The sequence below is a fragment of the Littorina saxatilis genome, linkage group LG15 (assembly GCF_037325665.1).
Source record: "Littorina saxatilis isolate snail1 linkage group LG15, US_GU_Lsax_2.0, whole genome shotgun sequence".
In the NCBI taxonomy this organism is placed as follows: domain Eukaryota; kingdom Metazoa; phylum Mollusca; class Gastropoda; order Littorinimorpha; family Littorinidae; genus Littorina; species Littorina saxatilis.
In genome coordinates, this window is record NC_090259.1 from 19,555,301 (window position 1) to 19,579,811 (window position 24,511).

The 24,511-nt window shown below is 40.2% G+C and overlaps 3 protein-coding genes across 3 annotated transcripts in view; 2 read left to right on the forward strand and 1 right to left on the reverse strand.

Annotated features, from left to right (window-relative positions):
• Positions 1-16,638, reverse strand: part of LOC138948768 (vacuolar protein sorting-associated protein 52 homolog) — a 40,759-nt gene extending 24,121 nt beyond the window's left edge. Inside the window, exons 1-8 of the mRNA XM_070320377.1 lie at positions 16,508-16,638; positions 14,065-14,143; positions 13,133-13,185; positions 12,713-12,788; positions 10,781-10,848; positions 10,316-10,429; positions 9,791-9,852; positions 8,415-8,565 (exon numbers count right to left, since the gene is read on the reverse strand). Coding sequence (XP_070176478.1) covers positions 8,415-8,565; positions 9,791-9,852; positions 10,316-10,429; positions 10,781-10,848; positions 12,713-12,788; positions 13,133-13,185; positions 14,065-14,143; positions 16,508-16,540 — 636 coding nt within the window. The 5' untranslated portion in view covers positions 16,541-16,638. The remainder of the gene's footprint in view (positions 1-8,414; positions 8,566-9,790; positions 9,853-10,315; positions 10,430-10,780; positions 10,849-12,712; positions 12,789-13,132; positions 13,186-14,064; positions 14,144-16,507) is intronic.
• LOC138948777 (uncharacterized) overlaps positions 1-24,511 on the forward strand; it is a 408,503-nt gene that overhangs the window by 132,795 nt on the left and 251,197 nt on the right. The gene's annotated exons all lie outside the window — the stretch shown is intronic.
• On the forward strand, positions 16,856-23,395 carry LOC138948769 (small ribosomal subunit protein uS13). Its single transcript, XM_070320378.1, has 5 exons — positions 16,856-16,914; positions 17,245-17,343; positions 20,953-21,039; positions 21,920-22,113; positions 23,291-23,395. Exons 1-5 carry the CDS (start codon positions 16,912-16,914, stop codon positions 23,364-23,366), a joined length of 459 nt encoding a protein of 152 aa, XP_070176479.1. The 5' UTR covers positions 16,856-16,911; the 3' UTR covers positions 23,367-23,395.

Consider the following 24,511-nt stretch of genomic DNA (forward strand, 5'->3'; position numbering starts at 1 on the left):
CGCCAGTTGTTCCATGGCTTTGTTGTGCCTTTCCCTCTCTTCACCATTTTGCAGTTTAGAAAACAAATAGTTGCTGCCAGAAAATGCAAGCGCATTTACAATCGCACCTCCCACCATCATAACCAAGCTAGCCATTTTATTGTCTTACATGTTTATATTTTCTGGAATAATTCCTTGCTTCACCAGGAAGTCTTTTGTTGCAAAGGAAGCTGTCACAACACCAATTAGTTTAGCACCGTCTTCGAAGTCTAACTTTCCCAAGTCGGCTGGTTTCATTCTGAGGAGACTTTTACCCAGCATTGTGTAACCTACACTCAAGCCTCCAATCACTGCAGCGTGATAAACTAGATTAACTATTGTCTTTTCAGAACTCATTTTTATGTTATCAAAATTAAAATATTAAAATTATTCCATATGAAATGAATCCACTGCAGGTACTACTGTGGGCTTTTTTATTGTTTGTACTGCTTTGTTTGTTGGTTTTGGTGTTTCTGATTTTGGTGTTTCTGATTTTGGTTTTTCTGACACTTTATATTTGCCTTGCCAAAGTTTGTAAAGCAAGTATCCACCTCCTCCAACAACAGCTGCTACAGCTACTTTTCTGTATGATAGAAATGAAGATTTTAATTCTTGATCAGTTTGTGTGACCTTAGTCACTTCAGGAATGTTTGGTGTCTGTTCAACTTCAGACATAATGTTCTGCTTTGCCTTTTGATTTAACTTTTTTTGTCTGTTCCATTCGGCTAGTTTTTTTCCTGCTTCTACTCTACCAGGTTTCTTTGTCACTGTGTTCACTTCTGGTATTTTCGTCTGCTCCACTGTCTGCTTCAACTGATCCGTCATCTTTTTTATTCTGAAAATTAATGTGTTTGAAAGTAATTAATCCAGCAACAAATGGTACTAATAAAGCACCAAATCGATAATACAGGCCACAGGCAAGAGATTCGAGGGACTTGGAAACAACAGGGTCATGAGTTAGATCATGTGTTAAGTCTTCCTCCGAGTCGAGAGGTGTAAAATGTCCAAAAATCTTTGTGTACAAACCTATAACAGTCTGTCCAATACTTCTAACCATCTTAGAACCAAGCACTGATTCATACCGTCCATGATACTTTTCTATATCTTCTGAGGAAAGATGTTGTACTTCTTCCACAGTTAACTGCTGCCCAAGGTAGTGTTTTGTTTTTCCACAAACAGCAAGTGAATACAATCTTTCTTTTTTATCAGGTATAGTCCTACTGTCACAGATTTCAATATCTGTAGCAGTCTGCATCAGCAATTCATCACAGTTCATTTTATTTTGATGCAGAATAAAATTAAAATCTAGAAATTAAACTTGAGTAAGAACTTAGGTAGGAACTTAACAAGAACTTAGGTAGGAACTTAACAAGAACTTGAGTAAGAACTTGACAAGAACTTAGTAAGAACTTGGGTAAGAACTTGAGTAAGAACTTGACAAGAACTTGAGTAAGAACTTGTCAAGAACTTGAGTAAGAACTTGGTAAGAACTTAGCAAGGATTTCTACAAACATACATACTGAACTGGTTGATCAGTTTTTAAAACCAGTTTCGAGTGCTTAGAAGATTTCAGATTATTCTTTATTCTTTCTCTCTCCTGTTTGTTTTCAATGACATCATTTTCTCGAAGGCACTCTTCAAAACTGTCACGGTCCTTTGAATAGAACAATGTTATTGTTTTGAGTTGCTCTCTAAAGTCTTTCAGAACTGCATTGTATTTTTGTGTTAATATCCAAACTGATATTAATGCATGTCGTCCACTGAATGCAAGCTTTGCTAGTGCACTTTTCTTTCTAACAATGTCACGTTCTGCTGCACAGTCATCAATAATAAACAGTGTTGGTGTGTTCTGAAAAAGATCGAAATAATGCTCCAAGCAAACATTTAGACGATCAGAAGGATTTACAATAAATATATTTTGATCAGACCATATGAATTTTCTCTCCTTGTATGTTCTGTTATGCTTTATGGTTGGACAGAATATGACTATGTGTTCAAAGTGATTTATGTAAACAGTCTGTAATAAATCCAAAACATATCTTGTTTTGCCGCAACCTGTTGCCCCACAAATCAAAGAACAGTGTGGATCTTTTGGAAGAAAATCTAGATACTTCATTTTAACACGTTCAATAAACAATATCCTGTAATCTGCTTTCAGAGATGTTTAACTGCGCATCTGACACAACAAACACGTAGATCTTAACTGATTTACTACTACTCCCTACTTCCTTTTCAATTTGTATTGTGATTCCTTCTGATCCGTTTTCAATTCGCCTTCCACTTCCATGCAGTTTGTTGTCGTCAGTTGTTCTGAGATCCAGCCATAACGCATATTTATTTGTCAAGAAATCTTCTACGCCAACACCGTGTAAATGTAGATCTTTAGCCACAAGATCAGATGTTGGGTCTTTCAATCTTCCTCCAGTAAAGTACTTTCTTGCTTCATCATAGTGTTGGTATGGCAGCATGCCAGATGCAAATATTTGGTTTGGCTGCCCTTCAATTGTGCAATATACTCTATTGATTAGTGGATTGTAAAACTTTTCTATTTGCCTTTCATATGAATCTTTTGGTTCCTCAAACAACATAAGTATTCCCTTCATTGACCTAGCTGGTGTATTCAAGTTAATGTTCCAGATTGGATCAGCCTGGCTTTTTGAAAGTGTACTGTGATTCAACACTCTTTCATAATAGATAGGCAGCTTAGAACTGTACTGATTTTCTATAAGTCTAGCCAGTTCAGGATGGTTTACAACATCAAACTCTAAAGAAATTCCAGACACCTTATACTTTGCTTCCGGGTCTTGTGAAAGCATAACACGATCATAACTATTGAAAGTCAGGTCGTATGACAGCCTGTCACGCAATGCTCCTTGATAGAAGGGAGGATGTGAATTTATGAGTTCAAAGTCAAGTGGAATACAAAATTTGTTTCCAAAAGCAACATTGACAGCGTTATCTTTTTTGTTGTCAGCTTTATCTCCGGCTCCTATTCTAACTTTTATCCCATTGTCTGACTGAATCCCTTGAAACACTCTGTTTTTCTTTTCATTGTCAGTCAACCAATTATCTGCATAAACTAAAAAAACATCTGCATTATTCAATGACATCACTTCCCGCCCTTCCAGTTTGACAGTAATCTTCCTCACAATTGCTCTTCCTACATTATAAGCCAAAGTCCTATTTGCATCTGAGCCAGATTCTAATTCTAATTTGAATGATAGTCTTACAGTGCCTGGTACAATAACATCGTTCTTACCTAGATTAGGAAACCTAACAGTAAGTATTTCATTCTGATCAATAGTAGAAGGATTATTTGTAACTATAACTGTTTGCCTTATTCCTTTTACCCCGAGAGGCTCTTTCAGCCTTCTGTAAGGATCAAGAACAGAACCGAACGATTGTGCCATCTTTTTTTATTTTCAAAATAAAAAATAAGTTACAAATGGCAGAAGGTGGATTTGAAGATTTATTTGAGCCAGCGGACGACATGAGCGAAGCAATCCCTTTGGTTCCCTACCATCATTCACTGCATTATGAGGTGGCACGACATGAACTTCTGGAAGGTAAAGTTAGAGATTTCTACAAAAGTTTAGGAGAAGAACCTGATGTTTTAGATCCAAACCAGTTCAAAATGGAAGCAAATCATTTATATACAACTAGCGATAAAGGAGAAAAAGTCCAACTTACATATAAATCTAATCCTGCTAAGTTTCTATCAAAAGTTTCACTAAAACAAAAACTTACTGCTAATCGACTTAGGCAATTAGATATTGTGCCTAGCACACGGTCATCATCTTCCCATGTTGTTTCCTTACTTCAACAAGCAGAACTAGGACTACCAACTGCTACTCAAATAGAATCTGTTCCATTGCAAGATCTTAATAAACTTGCAGATGAGGCTGATCAACTTATACAAGAGATAGAGACTTCTTTTTCTGAGGAAACTTCACTGAAGACTCCACATGAACTATTACCTATGAGAGAAATAGAAGCCCTTAATCAATCACTACAAACCATCAGAGGTGAAATAGCAAATAATCTGTCAAAACTAGGTCAGCTGGATGAAGATATAAACAAAGAGAAACAAAAACTTGCTGATGCTGATGATTTGAACCTAGAACAAGAAGTAAAAAACAGAATTTCTAAGCGTTTAAAAGATTTGCAGGAGGAGAAAGCCATAAGGTTAGAAGTTCTAAGTAACAATAGAGAACAACTGAGAACACAGGTCAGCAGAATAAAAAATACAATTCAAAGAATCCTTTACGAAGACACAACTCTTGCTGAAAGAATTAGAACGCTTTTCAGAGAGCAGGGAATCACAATAGCTAGTATACTAACTGCGTTAGGATTTGCAATAAGCACATTAGTGTTAACATTCACAGGTGGCACTGTCACACCTCCACCTCCACCTTCACCTTCATCTCCATCTGATCCGGGATGGGTAAAGAAACAACTCAAACACATTGCAGAACTATTAAAGAAACTAGCAGCAAAAGCTTTGGATGCACTTCCAGGAATCATTGGTTCAATTGTTAGCTGGCTGTTATCTTTTGCAGGTAAAGTTGTTGGTTTCATGGCTGAACATCTCTGGACTCTAATAGTTTTAATTGCAGGTGTTCTGCTAACGAGAATAAAGCAAAAGTAAGCCTACACCCACTCCACCAATTACTAGAGCAGTCTTCTGCGATTCATGATCATCACTAATACTAACAGCTTGATCATCACTAGTGACAGAATGATCTTCACCTGCAGCCCGATCTTCACTTGTCACGCTTTGTTTCTGTTCATTGTGATATGGCTGTAACATCGTTCTGATTTCTGAATTCAGTTCTTCACCCTTTCCAAGCGGCTGGGTGTCGCTAGCAATAATGATTTCATTGTTATAATTTGTTATTGTTCCAATCTGCAGCTGGAGATCAGAAGGTAACATGTAAAGGCCGTTACCAACAGCAAAGTCAACTTTTGATCTTGCATAACGGAGAGAGTCTTGATACCTTTTGATGCTGGAAGGCAGATCAACTGCAGAGTTTATGACATCTTCTAAATTTGATAACAACTGTTTCTGTGCACCAAACCCTGTGCTTGTTCTTATTATGTTTGATCGTGTCTGTGCCTGCGAGCCTAGCAAGCACCACGCATATGTTCGGATAGATTCATTGATCCTTTCAACACCTGATCCAGTGAAACCTTTGCCGGTGTCTAATATAAAAGTAGTCCATGCATTGTGGTGCTGTTGTTCTATTGATCCTAACTGTACCTGCACATTTGAAGAAAAAGATGTATGACCTGGCCAGTAATCAAAATTATACCTCCTGTGGACACCCCATAAATATAGTGTTCCCATGCCATGGTTTTTGTCTTGCTTTTGCCTAAAGTCGGTCTTAAAATTTATATTGAATTCATTGCAGAGACGCTCATACACTTTCATGTTTATCCTATTGTTGAATGGGTTCCAGCTCTTTTCATGCGGCATTGGTGCCTGAAGTTCAGACAAGATTCTCCTGCACTGATAGTAAACGTGAAATGTGTACACACACTTTGTCAGTAAGTTTGAATTATTCATGTGGTCTGCATAGGACACTCCACATCCTGTGGTTGCACAGAATATTGCAAAGTTTAACTGATTCTGATAGAACTGAATTGGGTGAGAGTTCCACATCTTTGGAACACTATCATTTTTGATTGGGGGATTTAGGTAAGAATGGAATGGGTCAGGCACTTTAACGCGAATGGATTCTGTTTCTGTTACAGCAAAGTCCAACTCATGGAAAGAAATAGTCTTTGGATTGTAATATGGTCCAGTTTTGTATTTAACGTCTTTGTTGAATTTATACTGACTCATTTTTGTTGTTGAATAAAAAATGTTTATCACACTAACAAATGTGAAGACTAGTGTGCCAGTTAAACTTGCAAACCCTATCAACAATCAAAATGGAGGAATGAAAGTTGCACTGCATGAAATTATGTACAAGGTTACTTGGTATAATATCAGTAAAAAAAAGAATAACAACTGGGTTAGAATTAATGGTAAAACACATTCTGTAGAAGATGGTTACTATGACTTCTGCACTTTAGAGAAAGAATTGTTTGCTCCAGTAGGTATTACAGCGAGTTTAAATCATGCAAGTCTCATTGCTACTCTTACTATGCCCAAAACTAGAGAAGTAAACGTTGAGTTTCCAACCAAACTCCTTGATATGCTTGGAATTACAAATATATACAAGGGAACACGTCCCATTGACATGGATGTTAACAGTGTACTGTTTGTTCACATGAGAGAGCTTAACACATCCTATAATCTGTTTAATGATCAGCGTTCTGATCTGCTTAGGATTCTTCCACCGAGTGATGCCTCTTTTTGTAAAATGCACGTGCCAACATTTAAGACACTGCAGTTCAAGGACTTGGAGGAAGGGTGTCATGAATTCCTACACATTGATCTGAAAAATCAAAGTGGACAACCAGTTGATTGTTTGTTTAACATTACATTGGAAATAGTTCCATAAAATATTGAGTATTAAAATGTCGAGTGGACCTACAATAGCTTATCCTGTTGCATGTTCAACTATAGAGTTGAAAGATTTAGCAGACGCTATCGACTTTGAGAGCAATGCTGAAGTTGGTGCAGTGTATGCATTCGAGTTTACAGACACCGGTTATTACAAGAGAAAGGAAATCGACGATGAAAAGAAACCAAGATTTCTCAAACTAGGTCAAATCCGTGATGTTAATGTACCTGATCCAATTGTCGATGACACATTCTACATGTGGAAACATCAGAATAAAAAATGGGTACTTAGTCCTGTTATGAAAAAGATTGACTGGGAAATGAAGTTTGAATTTGTGAGTCCATACACTCTTGTTGGAAAAGACGACACATTCCGTAAGTCAATCAATGCTAAACCACTAATTGTTAGCCTTGTTCCTGCGTTTAACAGCAGGGGAGAAGTTGCAGTTAAACCTTTCCATAAGAACAACTATCTCATTCACAGAAAACAAAGTGTTGAAAAGGACGCTGACACCATTGTCGATTTTATACCCAAGCTTCCAATAGGGCAGAATGCAACTATGATATTTGATATAGTTGTCAGGAAAAGGGAAGAAACCACAAACACTGTTCTAATGAGAGGAATAAATCTCAACTGGAGACCATTAAATGTTGAAGAAGTCAGAGTATTTATTGCTGTTCAAAAGGATTCTAACACAATAAAAAAACAGACGTCAAACCAAAATGTTGTTGTTAACGCAGATATAAATAATTTAACAGAAATAAGAAGTATTAATCTTACTTATCTTGATTTGATTGCTTTCTACTATACAGATAAGGTGTTAAGCAATGAACAGCTTCAAAGCTTAGCAGAAACACTGGCCAGTGAGAATTAAGATAAATATTTTATATTTTGCATTAAAAAGATGACTAGCAGTGTGAAGCTTTATCCTAATATTGATGAAAGTGCAGCAGAAAGTCAACAATTCAGACTGGCACACATTAGTAATATACAAAAACAACTAGAAGATGAATTAGAAAAATATTCTCGCGCTAGACGTAAGTACTCAACAACTTACAACAGCCTTTCTAATGCCAGCACTGGTTCTACTATCCTTGCATCAGCTGCAGGTGTAACGGGAACAATTCTGTTAGCTACCGGAGTAGGGACTCCAGTTTCTCTAATCCTAGGTGGTGTGGCAGCAGCAGTTGGTGGTTTATCATTTATAGCATCAGCTATAATGAAAAAAATTGTGAAAAAGCTTGAAAAACACGAATCCATTTCCACTCTTGCATCATCAAAATTGTCTAGCCTAAAACTGTCTATCAGTAAAGCACTTGAAGATTCAAAAGTTTCTGACGAAGAATTCAAACAGATACAAACAGACTTTGATGACTACAAAAGTAAGAAAGCAAGTATTCAAACAAAAACACGAGCTGAATATAACAAGCCACTCGATATAGAAGATCTGAAAAAGCAGTTTTTAAAAAAGGGGATTCAAATAGGACGGGAAGAAAAAGTAAAAATAGAATCACTTGTAAAGAGTTAACTATTCGTTTAGACAGTCACATTGCATGTATCAGATATAATTCTAACAGTGAAAGAACATATGAAGTAAAGTTTGTAAATGAGAGAGCGTATTGAGCTTAAGAATGTTGTATAAGAGAAAGGGAGAATGTACGTTCTGGGTTACTGATTCCGACAGACCCGGGATTGGTTCAAAACAACCTTACTTTACTGTATTTTTTTTGTATGGATTTATGCAGTATTTTTCTGATTTTGTCGCATGTTTCATTTTAGTAAAAGTTTAGTCCAGAAGCCTATTTTGCGTTAATATTTAGGGTCTGTCGGAATCGGTGAGCCAGAACGTACATTCCCCCTTTATCTTATGGAACAAGCTCTCACCTTGATTTTGAGTTTATCCAAAATGTCCTTGACGTCGCCACAGGCGCGAGCATCCCTGAAGGCCTGTTCCTTGACAAAGTTGATCTTGTGATTCAGTTCATGAAGCTGCTCTTTGAATTGATCCTCTGTCACTGGGGTCTCCAGAATATGTCTGCAAAAGTCACAGAAAAAAGTTTCTGAACATCAATGATAATAATTCAGTTTCATTATTGTATTGTCAAGACACATGGGAAATTCTGGTCACTTCCTCCAAGTGGAAAGCTAGTAGCAACAGAGTGTGGCTAGCCTGTGAGTGTGAATGCTTGGGTGTAATTTGCCACCTGCACTTTGGGCAGAATAACATCGGTCTTTTACCTGCCACAGGGGTGGGACATGGCTACCATCCCTGAGTCTGCACACAAAGTTGACCTGTGTCCGAATTCGAACCCGTGATCCAAGCATCACAGTTCCAGTGCTGTAGCAACTGAGCTACTGGGTCCCCATGAAAGTCTATAGGGGGTTTCTATAATTGTTAAAGAAAACAAGAGGCAAAGCCTTCAAGGCTCCCGTAAGAAATCGACAAACAGTAACACAAACTCATTCACTCCGTCACACATACACACACACAGTAAGCATAGGTGACACGGTGCAAGAGTGGGAGACACTAGATCTAGATCTGTCTGTCTGTAGCCTACTTACGGGGACACGACTGCCAGATCGACACTGCGCTTTCGACAGCGCTTCCTCGCGCACACTGGAAACACGCTGTGCAGATCAACCTGTAGGAAATCTCCTTTGGTATCTTCTTTATCTATTTTTCTGGGGCTACAAAACCGAACAATGTGAAATTGTCTTCCCCGAATCGGCAAACTGCAGCTGGGTGAGAACTGTATCTATACCACAATCCTTCACGCGATCTGACTTAACCTTGACTCCTGACCTGGTCTACATACCACACAAACCAGTCATCTGTTTTTACCCCCCCAAAACCCCCCACCACCCGTTTTCTTTGGATACACACTTTAACTACATACGTGCCGACGAAATGTTGATCATTGCTTCAATACTTTGAAGCTGTTGCTTGGATAATAACCAGGTAAAATTAGTATTTCGGTGTTCAGTCAAATGTTAAAGTATTTATCACACACATACACACGCACAGACAGACAAAAGTTAGCATCACATAGGCTACACTTACGTGAGCCAATTAGTATTTCCTACTGACTTAAATGCTTGCCCCTGACGTGTACTTTGACTATGAATATCTGAACAGCAACCAACTTATATGGACAACAAATAACAATCACTGCTAACACCTAGCAATGCTACCGAGACCTGAACTGGCTCATATTCAGATTAGTTAACAGTAATAACACTGCAAAAACGTAAACACTCACGTTATCATGGTTTCAGGAATGACCATTTCGTCCACATACTGACTCAGCTCGCCTCGAATAGCCTGGGAGAAAAAGGTAAGCATTCATGTTAATAAGATTCACAAGAAATTGAAACAGAAGTTCATATAAACACGACTTGTACAGAATAGAGATTTACATCATTTGTTATGATATAAAAAAAAAACATTGAGGACTACATGGTACCATAGATTACATCTGCCAAAACAGAACCCCCTTTTCAAGACCCCTGATGTAAGACTTCTCTTTTTAAGACTTTACTTTTTTGGATTTTCTGTGCATAACCTCTTTTAATTTACCTCCCTCCTTTTTAAAACCTGATTTTCTAAGATTTTTGAGGTCTCAATAGGGGGGGGTCCACAATATTAACTTTTCTGCAGCTTACCGGTTGTATGCATCTTACATTACAGTTCTGAATTACATTTTGTCTAACAAAAATGACAGGTGCTAAGTCGCTGCAAGTGTAATTATTCCTTGTTGGCAGTAAAGTGTGGTAATTTCAGATACCTGTCTGTTTTTCAGTTTGATGTTCATGGCTATGGACTGGTCCTGCAAAGACTGGATTTCTGTAGATATGCTGCTAAGATCCCCCTGGAACCCGTTCAACATCAGCTCCATTCGCTGAAAACAAAAAAAAAGAACTCTAAAGAAGTGCGTGTGCGAGTAGAAATACTGTTCAAATCCCTCTACTCATGGCTCTAGAAACCAATCAACATCAGGTCATTTTGAAATATTATTTAAGTGCATGCTTGAGTGCCGGTCTAAATGTTATCTTTGCGAAGTATGTTACACAACATTGAAGTTGAATTAAAATTTTGTTTAAAAACAAAATTTATTTGACGATTCATACTTGTTGCAATAAGTTTGTGTGTCACTGTGTGTTTATAGGAGAAAGACAGACGGGGCAAAGGGTGGGGAGAAACAAGGAAAACAGAAGAGAACAGGCAGACAATATGCCACAGCAAAACCTACCTCCAGAATTGTATCACAGGCTGCTATCTGCCCATGGAGGCTAGCAATGTTCTGACTTTCCTGAATGTCTGCATTATGTCAAGGGTAACAATCACAAACAGTACTTTGTATACCTCCTCAGATAATAACTTTTAAAAAAGTCTCAATGTCATTTGTCACATCCACTAAGAACGTTATCAACACAAACATTCAACAACAAAAATATGCAAGCATTTAAGACATCAGACATTTATGGTAGCACAGAAAGCATGCATGCTTGCTTGACATCAGACATTATAAGATGTTTGGTGGCTTGTTGACAGACCAGCTTTTTTGTTGGTCCAAGGGGACCATATCGTCTTTTGTTTCATCTTTATCGACCAAGGCCGAAGGCCGCGGTTAATAAATATGAGACAAAAGGCGATATGCTCCCCGAGGACCAACAACAAAATGCTGGTCTGACAACAAGCCACCAAACATCGTTTTTGTCATCATTTTGGTTGTGCAACAAAATGCACAAAAACCCACAGGGAGACGAATTTTTAGAATCCAACTCCGGGCCACAAAGCATCGTCACAGTAGCATGAGATAACACGTCAAACTTGTATGTGACGTCAAACGTAGCTTGTTGACGCTTTTCTTCCAGTCTGAAAATGTACAGAGCTGCGGTCATACCTGCGAGTTCAGTAAGTGTTGAGCATATTTCTTTTCTTTTTAGTGTTTATGACTTTTCGTTGTGGATTTTGCGATTACAGAGATAAGTTGCAAATTGACCATGAGTCGCCGCGGTAATTATCAACATTGATTGGGTCTTTGAGAGTGAATACTTACAATCGTTGTCCTCGGAAACACAAATCCAAAGCCGCGATGGTTCCACACATCAAACAATCAGCCTGATTGGCTTTTACTTTGACAATCCACGTTTCACCTGAAAGCTCAAACCCATTCACCACCTCGAGTTATTGCATGGGAAACATGATTTATTTCCCAGGTGTTTGTGAATGAAAACTCGTGAAAATGATGACAAATATATATACCGATGGCCGCCAGATGCCATAGAGTTTTGAACTGAGAGAGGCCGTTGTCCGATAAGAGCTCCATTCTTTTAGACAGGGTGGTATCCGTTAATTTTTCTGTCAACATACAAATCTTCAAAAGGCGACTAAGCGCTCTCGTGTACAGGTGGACTGAAGATGTGCAGTGCGCATCTTGCGTTGCTGGGAATTCCAAACTGGTTGCGGTATGTGCCGTTTGGGTAAAACCGTCTGCCCTTGGTTCGACCAAAATGCCTCTTTGTTTTCAAGCAGTAAAAGAAGAGCAGTCTGGACATTCTAAACGCTGTCCACAGCAGAACCTTATTATATATCATGAACAGACACTGGCTCTCCCGGCCCCTCTCTCAACCCTCCCTGTGTTTGTCATGTTCGGTTAGAAGCACACTAAAGTTAGTACAAGAGACAACTGCAATTGACCAAGTATTGCGTCTGCATTTGCTTTCAATTCAAGACATTAGGACCAGCTGTACTAATGAATCGGACTCCGCCCCCCCGCCCCCCCCCCCCCCCCCCCCCCCCCCCCCCCCCCCCTAGTCATGAAGATCGAACCCATCATTTGGTTTTTCATCTTCTCGGTATTTCATTTTCTAGTCAAATCATACAGTTTGTGAGACAATAAAAGTCAAGAGTACTGAAGTTTTGGCTTGCTTTTTAATTTGTTTGTTTCTTTTGGGTCTCGTTTGAAACTAAATCAATAAAAAAATATTTAAAACAGTATACACTCAAACGTTCTGTGTAATGTAGTGCAATTATGATGTCCTATTGATATAAATTTCTGAAAGCGGTCAGATGTCCTATAGGTGCTGAAGAGCTCAGGACATTTTTCCTGTAGGTATAAATTTGTAGCAACATCCCTGGCCCACCCATCTCCCTTTTTTTTTAATTCATGATAGGATACAATCTTGCACCGATGCATTTTCAACTTCAAGTAGGTCCTTTTCAATTTCTTTAGAGTACTGGCGAAGGTCCACCCCCTGAAACAGAAGTTGAGAAGTAAGGTCAGCTTATATAGAAACAAAAGCTACTCTGTCGAGAAAATTATTGTACTCATGTATTGTAACACACAGATCTATGCATAATTCTGTCCAGATGAAATAGGTTGTTTCGACATTGCTTGCAGGAGTGAGTGTGGGCATGCACAAGCAAATTTACATCACTACATGTCTGTTTGCATTGTGTGTTCAGAAAAAAATCCAATTAACATGCACTTGTCAGCTGATTGAAATGAAGAGGTTCAATTTTTCATCACTATTGTGATCTGTCCTTATTCTTTTAATTTTATGTTTGCGGTTTCAAGACTTTTGATTAATATGCTTACCTTTTGTAATGCCTCTTTCACTATGTCATCTTCGAGATTCTGTTGGATATGCACTGCAATAATATCAGACGAATGATAACGTTAAAAATCTGAAGAGGTTTTCTTCTACCAGAAGTGATGTAACACAGTAATAAGTCACCAAATCACAAACGTACACATGTACATACACACAGAGAGAATTCTTAAAACAGCAAACCAAACATCCTCCCACCCCCCCTTCCAAAGAAGAACAAGAGGCGAAGCCTTCAAGGCTCACGTAAGAAATAGACAAACAGTAACACAAACTCAATCACTCCGTCACACATACACACCCACACACACAGTAAGCTTAGGTGACGACTGTGCAAGAAAGAGAGACACTAGATCTAGATCTGTCTGTGTCTGCATGTAGCCTACTTACAGGGACACGACTGCCAAATAGTCTCGGCCCGCTCAAAATAACAATGACCGAGACCACACACACCACGCGAGAGAGAAAGACTACAGGGAGGCATGCAGTCATGATGCATTAATTGACGTCAAACACTTTTGACCGTGACGTAATCTTATGCGAGCTTTATCCATAGTCTTGGATAACCACTCACACATAGACTCGGAAATGTTAAAGTTTCTACCACAGACATACACACACACGCACGCACAAACGCACGCACAGACAGACAAAGTTACGATCGCATAGGCTACACTTACGTGAGCCAAAAACAACCATTATCATGTTCAACTAGTTACAAACCTTCAAAATCTAGCTCAGTTGCTGTGAAGAAGATGTTGAGATATATCCATACTTAATTAAATATTTAAAAAACAAGATAATTGGGACAATCATAACATCTTACATGACAATTGTCACGCAGAATGTGTTGTTCATTATACACACACAAACTAACAAAGCTGCAATGTTAGTACTAGTAGTGGTTGTGGTAGAAACTCACCATCAACCTCATCTAACAAGAAGTCCTCTGATGTCAGATCCAGCTCTCCTAGCTGTAAGGCAGCCTCCTCTGCCATAGACTGCAGATTACAGCAAGTTTTAAATTCTAATTCTAAAATATAATCATATGTACATGTAAGATGTGCCTCTTTTTTTTTTCAAACCAGTACGTATGTCTTGAATGATAGGTTTTCAGCTACAAACACACTACAAACTTTTGACTGGTAATTGCTGTGATGGAAGATGTGTGCGTGTGAGTGTGTGTGTGTGATGTGCGCGTTTTCTGTTGTGTATTACCAGTTTGTTATTCACGTAGGGGCAGGACATAATAAAGTTGAGAGACATGTTTAAATTAATCAATCTAATTATTATATTATCCAAATCATCCAAATTCTCTAATCATCACAATGTAATGTTCTAGTGTGTACGCTAATACCATTTTTGGACAATTGTTTTTGTTTGTGTGTTCTTAATGTAAACAGCCGTGCAAGCTCAGATCTTAAATTTGCATTGGCAACAACCGTGCAACTTGTTCTTGTGGACAAGTTGTGTGCCTTGTGCGAGATGTGGACAAGTTACAAGTGTCCAAGTCTAATTCTTTAGAGTACTGGCGAAGGTCCACCCCCTGAAACAGAAGTTGAGAAGTAAGGTCAGCTTATATTGAAACAAAAGCTGTCCAATCCAACCCATACCTAGGCATCCTATTCTCTGACAACCTCAAGTGGAGAAACCACATCAGCAGTATCATCAAGAAAGCAAACTGTACTCTTGGTTTCCTACGCAGAAACCTCCGCCACTGCCCGGCAGCCTGCAGACGAAATGCCTACCTGGCCCTCGTCCGAACCCTCCTTGCGTACAGAGCTGTAGTCTGGGACCCGCACCAAGCGCAGGACATCGACAGGATGGAACGCATACAGCGCCACGTTTCATCGCCAACGACTACCGACCAAGACGTCCTGGCTTGGTTACAGGCCTCCTGACACGCCACAACCTCCCGACTATCCAGGAACGACGAGTACACCTCCGCCTGACTTTTTACTACAACAGTACAAGGTGGTTGAGGGGCCGGTGCCGGCAATGCCTCCAGACAAATTCCTGACCCCTCAACGTGCTGGCCGCATGATTCGACCCAAAAGACAAACAGCAGACTACGTTGGTAGCAACCCCATAGACAATTACATAAAAAACAACAACAGGTGTTTCGCTGTACCACGCTGCAACACCGAACAATACAGACAGTCGTTCTTCCCACGATCCACAATAGAGTGGAATCACCTGGACAACATAGTTGTCCACTCAGACTCTACTGAGACATTCAAGTCGGCGCTGACCACCAGCCGCCGCTAGACGACGTCGCTGCGCACACCCACCCGTCGCGCCAAAGCCAGCAATCTGGATGCTAGCGACGTACCCTACAGATAGGATACCAGTAAGTTCGTCACACGGTAGATTCGTCACCGGTCCCCGGTAACTTCGCCACAGTAGTCCGAGCGCGGCTGTTATGTAATGGTAATACAAGGTACAACCTTGAACCTCCCCCCCCCCTCTCTCTCTCTCTCTCTCTCTCTCTTAAAAATGTGAATCTTGAATCTCTCCCACAAATCAAACATCTTCTTCTTCTTCTTCTGCGTTTGTGGGCTAAAACTCCCACGTGCACTCGTGGTTTGCACGAGTGGAATTTTACGTGTATAACCGTTTTTACCCCGCCATTTAGGCAGCCATACGCCGCTTTCGGAGGAAGCATGCTGGGTATTTTCGTGTTTCTATAACCCACCGAACTCTGACATGGATTACAGGATTTTTTCGTGCGCACTCAGTCTTGTGCTTGCGTGTACACACGGGGGTGTTTGGACACCGAGGAGAGTCTGCACACAAAGTTAACTCTGCAGTCTTGAGTCGAGCGTTTGAAAATGCCTGAGCCTAAAGGCGGGTGTAACTTACACCTCTTGGTATCAGTCTGCCTTAGAGATGAGGACGACAGTTGGCCAGAATAGCGCGCTGCATTTTCCTGCATAGAACTAAGGGGCGTCTGCCGCGACGGTGCCTGAGCTAAACATTGTTGGGCACTGCTCACAGCCCGGCACACGGCACTGTAAACATTCCCCGTCCCTTCACCTCTCTCGCCACCATCCGCCCTACCCTTGGTCTCATGCCTGTCTGAGAAATAAATCTCTCGCCGAACGTGGGGAAGAACTCACGTTGACAGCGGCCAACTGGATACAAATCCAGCGCGCTACCGACTGAGCTACATCCCCGCCCAAATCAAACATCTGAAAGCATAAGCTCTAAGCATAAACACCCGCCCACCCTGCCGGTAATTCACCCGTGACGAATCTACCGTGTGACGAAGTTACTGGTAGCCTAGACTATACAGATACCGAATTCTCTCTCCTATCTTTCTTGTCAACAAGAGCAGGCAATAAAATACATTGGCATCGACATACTTTCTGAGAGCCTCTTAAGAGAACATCAGCCATCGTGGAGCTTTGGAAACATCCACTCTTTGAGATGAATTCTCGGTTTTATCGTCTGCCACGATGCCTTCCAGAACCGTAGCCAATTTCCGATTAACAACTGAATGCAGGAAACTCAACTCAAAACAGAAATGGGCGCTTCTGCTCATCCATTAACTGTCTCTTCTTATTGCCAGAAAGGAGAAAGAAAAGATTTAGATATGCTTCATTTGTTATTTATAATTTGATTAATTGAACAATTTACAGGGTTTATAAATGCGTTATAGTTGTCAAGGTTTAGTACACTAGCTTGCAGTGTAAAGACAACATTTTGTGCGCAAACGTGGTTCCTATTTCCGGTTTTGAACTTCCTTTCACATCTGATAGCGAGCACCATGGTGGGTGAATTGGAATATAGGCGATTAAAATCGGTTCATCCTCTAAAATGTGTTGAATCTAATATGCTCTACATAGCTTTAACTGATTACTTTGATTCATAACACTTTAGAAAGAGCTCCATTTTTGTTTTTACCTTGAAACATACCATAAACAATACGTCTTTTCTGACAGTTACGAGTACTTGAATCGAGATTGTTGTATGTCTTTCAGTTTCTTCCTGACGGCCGTTGTCAGTCTGAACATTGTCCAGACATGCATGTCACGTAGATGCGTTAAATAAGGATTGTAGACATTGACATTTTATTCTGCGATGTCTTTCATTGTTGCAGAGTCTCGTAATTCCAGAGAAGTTTCAGCACATTTTGCGTGTGCTCAACACCAACATTGATGGACGACGAAAAATCATGTTCGCCATCACATCCATCAAGGTAAGAACGTTTTACATCGTGATTGATTATAGTGAATGTGCACTAAACCATCTATTGATTAGAAGTGCTAAGCCTTTGGCACAGTAGTCAACCACTCAAGGCACTGCGTACCCCAAGCGAAGGACAGATCGGCCATCCCTCCCTCTCACACATTCACCTCAAGTCAACACACACACACACCTTTCAGAAAGGCAAGAGAGAGAGAGAGACCAATCTCTTACAAACACAAATGCGGGGCCATCCCTCTCTCTCACACACACACCCCAAGTAATATACACACACCTTTCAGAAAGGGGAGAGACCTCTCTCTTTTACTGTTACACGCATACAGTGATACACACACAAGCTGGGCCAGCCCTCCCTCTCGCACACGCACATATACATGCAAAACACACGAACACACACAAAACCTGCACCCACTTAAACACACACACTCTATGAGTCTATCCGACACACAAAACACATTCTCCCACACACGTATGCCCTATCCCTCATGCATATGCACACAAAGTTTTTTCTCACACACTATAACAAACAATTTGACACATGTGCACACCCATAACTGTGTACAAAAGCATGCGAGAAAGAGAAATCATGATACGACACACACCCAGAAATTGAAAATAAATTATGAGAGACCCTAGAGTGGGGATGACATCAGGGTGCATTGGCCGTTGACGTCAAAATATTGTGACATCGTCTACTTGCGCAGTAACTACTAACTAGATGTTGTTCACAGCTAAATATTTTATTGTTTTTGGGGTGTCGTCAAAGGCATAGCACTCGGTATTTGTAGCCTCAGTTTTCCCCCTGCCGTACTTAATTTTTCCTTGGGCCAGAATAAGAATACCTTTTGCCAGAATACAGTTTGTACGTTTGAGTTGCAACTTCAGGGATTTACATGTGGTTCAAAAGGAAAACCTTGGAAGGCCATATTGTAATCGCACTGTCTATACACACTCCAAGTGTATACAAGACTCTCTTCCTGTCTGCACTCCATGGTTAACTTCCGGTCGCAAAGCGAATTTGACATTCGACCCCACTTTGTAGCGACAGGATCTCAGAGAAGTTGATTATCACGGAGTACAAAAAAATCGAAAACAATCTGATGCTGCAAGGCCTTTACTGTAAATTGTAATGTAGATTGCCATATGATTATCGGAGTGTATATTATAGACCAGGCAACCGCATCAACACTCGGTGGCATTCAACGCCATTTTGTATAGTAAAGCAGTGCACTTTCGATTCATAGTGTCAAAGTAGGCTGGGGACAAACACACACACATGTATACAAAACTGATGCTACACGGCAGTATATTGTTGGATTATGGAACACACTTTGAGTTTATATCGACCTATAAGTGATTGTATACTATGAGTACATTATTGCCATCCCTGTATACGCTCCGACAAAGAGATGGCGGAAGTCAATACGTCGGATTGATTTCCATTGGCTACTTCGTAACGACTTGTTAGAGGGAATTTTATTAGCTTAAAGATCTATCTGTGTAATAGAGCTTTTCATTGAGTGTATGCAGACCTACAGTGTGTATAGCTTTTGTCATTGTAAACAAAGGTAAGGCAAATCAAAAATTGCGACCAAAAGCATGCTTTTTTTGTTCAAGAACACAAATGACCAAATTGCACACACATTTGCAGCTCATTCCGTTGTTTGATGGTCATTCTTCGAATCTTTCCCTTGAGAAAAGTGACTTGCTTCAGAGTATGCAATGCTTGCACATGAGTTGTTCTTTGCTATTGGTGACCAAACAGTGGAAACTTACTGAAATTTTCAAAATGCAGCTACAACCTGGAAAATACTATTCCTGTCAAGTGGAGCCCTTGTATTATTTGAGTCTAAAAAGAAAATGTCAGGAACTTTTATGGTTCGGACAAAAAAGCAGACTGACTGGTGGGGGTCACAATGGAGTAACCTGCAGTACTTTGTGACACCAAATTTACACAGCATATCTATAAACTAATTCTGTGAAACAATTTGAGTAAACTCCATGAAAACAGAGTGTTTGCTGTTAGTTTGTCATGTATTGAAGAATTTTTGATGTACAGTTTAGTGTTGTTAGGTTCAGTAATTTTGTGACACCGTTTGCAGGTTACCTTGTAGTTTGATCTTTTTGTGGCAACACAACTGCTTACAGCAGGGCAGGGATATTTTGGTCAGTGATTGTTTAAAAGGGTGTAACTTGGAATACCTACAGATTATTAGAATCAAATGCAAACTACTGCTCAAATGTATCAAAACAGAAAGAGGTAACCTGCAAATCACGCGACACCAAATTGCCAATACTTGTGCATGTATTACGCTGTACTGGTGCAATCAATCAAATTATGCTACAAATGAATGTTATAAAGGAGACAATACCAACACAAACAGTTCTGCAACTGTATTGCCAAAAAACAGCGAAGAGTGCCACCTAAACTTCGCAGAACTATTATCTGTGGTCACCTGCGTACGAATGAAACCATTCGAGAATGGCCGGTCGCTGCATAGCTCCCGATAATTTTTAAGTCCTGTGCTCTAAAATAACCATACTATCAACTTTAACATCAATAATTTTACGAAGTAAGCATTAAGGAAACTTGTGCAACTTACCTGCACTTTCAGTTTTCGCAAAATCAATGCGATACGGTTGATTTTCAGGACGAAACCGCGGTGGCACAGAGACATTTCGCGTGAAAGTAACCTGCGAACAGAGTTACCTCGCTTCTGTGACACGTCATCAATTTTGCCGTACACAAACTTTTCTATGTAGTACACAAAGCTCGGGACATCATCACTATTTGTGTGTTTACCCTGCCGTCTTCCGGACTGAGGCCGCACGAGAACAATCCATGCTCAACTGCGCGAGCGAAGAAATGAAAATCGGGGTAACCTGGCGAACGTTTGTGACGGCAGATACGAAAGTCACCGTTGCGAGGTACACGGATGTATATTCACGCGACCAAATATCTTCATCTATCGATAATGATGCCATGATTTGAAAATAAAAATGTGTGTTTGCCTTCCTGGCGCTCAGGCCGGCAAATTGTCTTTCTTCAGTGGATCGGATTTGTGACGCCGCGCGTTCGAAGGTTACCAGTTTTTTATCGGACGCAGCACGCGAGCAGGAGAGGGTCAGTTGTCCAAATAAGATTTTGTGCAGTTTAATCCAAGTATAAGTTATCGTTGAATGATAACAGTTATCCTTTCTAGAGCAGCTGTCGGTTTGAAATGTGTTGTGAACATGGCAGGGGTCTGTCATTCCACGTTTTGGCCGCCATTTTGTGAACAAAAAACGAAAACAAGCAGGAATAAGTGCTACTTCTGTCATATTATTTTCCTTCATGGTGATTTTGTTGATACTGCTACATCAGTAGAATGCAGTAATTATCTTATTTTGTCACCATCATTCCCCGTAATTTAAAAAATTGATTTTACTTGATGTCACCCACCGCAGTCACCATTAGCGAAGAACAACTCACTGAATAAATGACTGCTGAATGTACTGTATTAGTAAAGTTCAAAAACAGTATTTTGGTAAAGTGTCAACAGAGAAGGCAGCTTTTTGTGAGTTGGTAAACTCTCATGGATGTCTGATTTGTATGTTTCAGGGTGTTGGGCGCCGATTCAGTAACGTGGTCTGCAAGAAGGCCAACGTTGACATCACCAAGAGGGCCGGAGAGCTGTCTGAGGAGGAGGTAGGTTTACCATAGTGATTTCTTTTTCACATGAATGAAAGAAAAAGCAGGGAGACAAATGTACAAAAAAATGTACAACCAAGAACTGTAAAAGAAGTTCTACATCACTTGCCAAGAATAACACAGGCTGGGGAACTCCTGTATTGAAAAAACTCTGAAATATGCCTGGGTCCAGGGGCCGAGTTTGAATTTCGGCATTTCTGGAAGATATCAGGAGGCTTCGTCTGGCAGGAAATTTCATTATCTCTGGACAGTGTACCACAACACATTGATCAGGACTTGTGTACACAGTTTATATAACTTTACAGTGATCTTTTCATCCAGGCTTAACTACAAAGAACATTGATCAGGTCAGATAAGGAACAAACTGTATTGCGATTATTCATACATTTTCGTTTGATCAGATTTTTTTTCCTCTGAAAAACCAATTTCTTCCGAAATTTGCGGATCCGAGGGGAATTCCCCAGCCTAATGACAATTACTGTTGTGAAATAGCTGAAGGATACATACATTTTTCTTGATGCTTTCCATGCTTTTTGTGCGTCTCCTTTTTTGTGCTCTTGATTTAAGACACGAAAGGTCCGACAACATTATTTTATGAGTACAATAAATTGCCTTATCAGGTCGTGGAGAGGCTTAAAATCAAGGTAAATTTTAAGAGGTTATGAGCATTACAATCTGAAAAAGATAGAAGTCGAAAGTCTAAAAAGTAGGCTTCTGTTGGATCTATGATTTGGAGTGGTATTGTGTGTGCTTCAGTCAGTGTTCTAAAAATCATCCCATTACCAGTCTGGTTCTTTTTCTACTCACAAGCTGATCATGTGCCTTATGCTTTAAGCAAGTAAAATGCAAGATTCTATAGAGTTTTATTCTATTGCAGGTTGAGCGCATCATCACAGTGATGTCGAACCCCCGTCAGTACAAGATCCCCGACTGGTTCCTGAACAGACAGAAGGACGTGAAGGACGGTCGCTTCGGTCAGATGTTGTCCAACCAGCTGGATAACAAGCTGCGTGAGGACCTGGAGAGGCTCAAGAAGATCCGCGCCCACAGAGGTCTCCGCCACTACTGGGGGTAAGGACATATCTAGACCTTGCAGATGTGTGTGTGTGTGGACCTGCTTTGTCGGACATGAGCTATTCATGTAACATTACAATTTCTCTTACTTTTAAAGCCTCAACTGAGATGGGGGTTTTTATGCACAAGGTATTGGTTATGGACCACGTCTTTGCTCAGTTTGAGTAATTTGAGTACAAATGGAGATTTTAGAACCCCATGACCATTTGTGAATAGACCCTATCGGTATTCCAAGCTCTCGTAATCTCTCGCAAACTTCAGAGCATAGCAAAGCATGTGGTACAGGGATCTCTTGCAAGCTGTAAAAGCCAAGGTTCAAAGCATAACAAAGAGCGTGTCTCGCGAGAGCTGCTCAGATACCGAAAAGGTCCATTGTATTTAGTTTCGTTGTGAGTCGCAACTGCACCTTTCGACTGACATCAAATTGTCAAATATACGGCCATGTGTTGCCAGGGTGGACGTGGACGGTGCATGTATCACCAACCTGACAAGGGCCCTGTGTTGTGCATATGAGACATATCAGAGAGAGAAGTTCTGTTACTGTTAGAACCTCTGTAAGACAACAAATATATGTTGTGCCTTCCTGTGGTTAGGAGCTTTAACTTGCGAAACAGTTCCTGGGTCAGTCACTGAGTTAGGCTACTATAAACTCAGTGTTTTATGGAGTAAGAAAAAGTCCATTTGTTTAAGTCATATGCATGTTGGGACTCGTGCTGTTTCCATGAATTCGTGGATTTCCTCAAAATGTAATCCTAGGGACTAGAAATCATGTGATTCGAAATGGTTCACCATTTGCAGTGGAGTTCTCAGGCACAGTGTTCGTTAATTGACTCGTACTTTTTTTGATCTCACGCATTGGTCTGACTACTGTCGAATAGTTTTGATAGGTATGAGTTCTGATCATCAATTTTCTTAATAAAGCTAGATCAGTTTGACCTGTGCATATTTTCAATCCAGGTCCAACTGACCCATTGCCCTATGAGCCTGGGAACAGCACTGCATTTGTACATTTTATTTTTTCAGACCCCCGTTATTTGCTATTTTTCAGTGGGAGAACTGGCATGTATACTTTCTGATGGTATGAGAATAGTCATGGCATAATTTCATATCTAATAAGTAAATAATTTTTAGCTGCTTTGTACATAGTGTAGAACAATTCCTTTTTCTGTTTCAGCCTGCGTGTGCGTGGACAGCATACCAAGACCACCGGCCGCAGAGGTCGCACTGTTGGTGTTGCCAAGAAGAAATAGACAAATAAACCTGCCTCTGTTATGTGTAACCAGTGTGTTTGTCATTGTGTGGATGTGTGAATCTGATCAAGAGTATACCTAACCACATTGCAACAACAGCTTCAAAATCAAACTATGAATGTGAATTATCTGTACGAGTAAGGACACTGCTTTAAATTATATTCTACACCCTTTTGATTGGGATCAGTTCATGCACAGGATGAACATTTTCGGAAATAACTGTCCAGATTTTCAAGTTGTGTGGCCGAATTAACTCCCTGGACACTAAGGTGGCAGTCCAGCACGTGGCTAAAGGGATTTTACCTGCCATCTCGCTCAAACAGCTGATGTGTATGTAATGCTCAATATGACACCCTTTTCTTTCGAAAATTAGCGAATCTGGGATTTGCTGTGAACTGTCGTTGGAGCAATATAATTGTTGGTCTGCGTAGTTCGCTGACAACATGGTTTGGTTGAGATAACATGGCCTGGGTTTTGCTGGAGGTAGAGAAACCCACATGCTTTAGCGACCACTGCAAGCTCTGACGTGCATATTTTCATAAATAAAGTTGAACGTACATATTGTAATTTGTAACGATGGCAGGTAAAAGCCGTCAGCAGCATGACTGAGTTTGGGGCGCTTACCCTGCCACACCGCTTGAAAATCCTGACATGGTTATTTCCGAACATTTTGTATTGCAGTTAGATCGGTGGTGAAAAACATTCTTGAGTGTATTGAGAGCTTGAATGACACCAGATATCACTATTCTCAGTACTCAAATCAAGCAAGAACATTATTTTAATAATAAGGGTATTTATATGGAGCAAATCCCAAAATAGTGCTAAGCGCCTTACAATCAATCTTAAATATATAATCATCTTAATTACAGCAACAGTGCACATTGAAAATATCTTCAAATAAATGGAGACACAATCACGTACACAAAGCACAATTCAAATAAATCGATCGTTATCGACTACAACCACCAATCATCGCTACACATAATGATAGGACACCATCGCGGGCACATACAAACGCTCACAAGAGCAAAATGAAACCTCTTAAAATATGCCAGGCCATTTACAAAGTGAGGGAAGAATTGTTTTTTTAGTTGCAGTGAAGACTGAAGCCGGAGATGAGTTTTTATCTGTTTTTTTGACAGAAG

What these genes read in the sequence shown, in the direction of transcription:
- LOC138948769 (XM_070320378.1), top strand. An exon ending in TCGCCATCACATCCATCAAG is followed by an intron (nt 17,344 to 20,952) that starts GTAAGAACGTTT and finishes TGTATGTTTCAG; the next exon opens with GGTGTTGGGCGCCGATTCAG. An exon ending in GGTCTCCGCCACTACTGGGG is followed by an intron (nt 22,114 to 23,290) that starts GTAAGGACATAT and finishes TTTCTGTTTCAG; the next exon opens with CCTGCGTGTGCGTGGACAGC.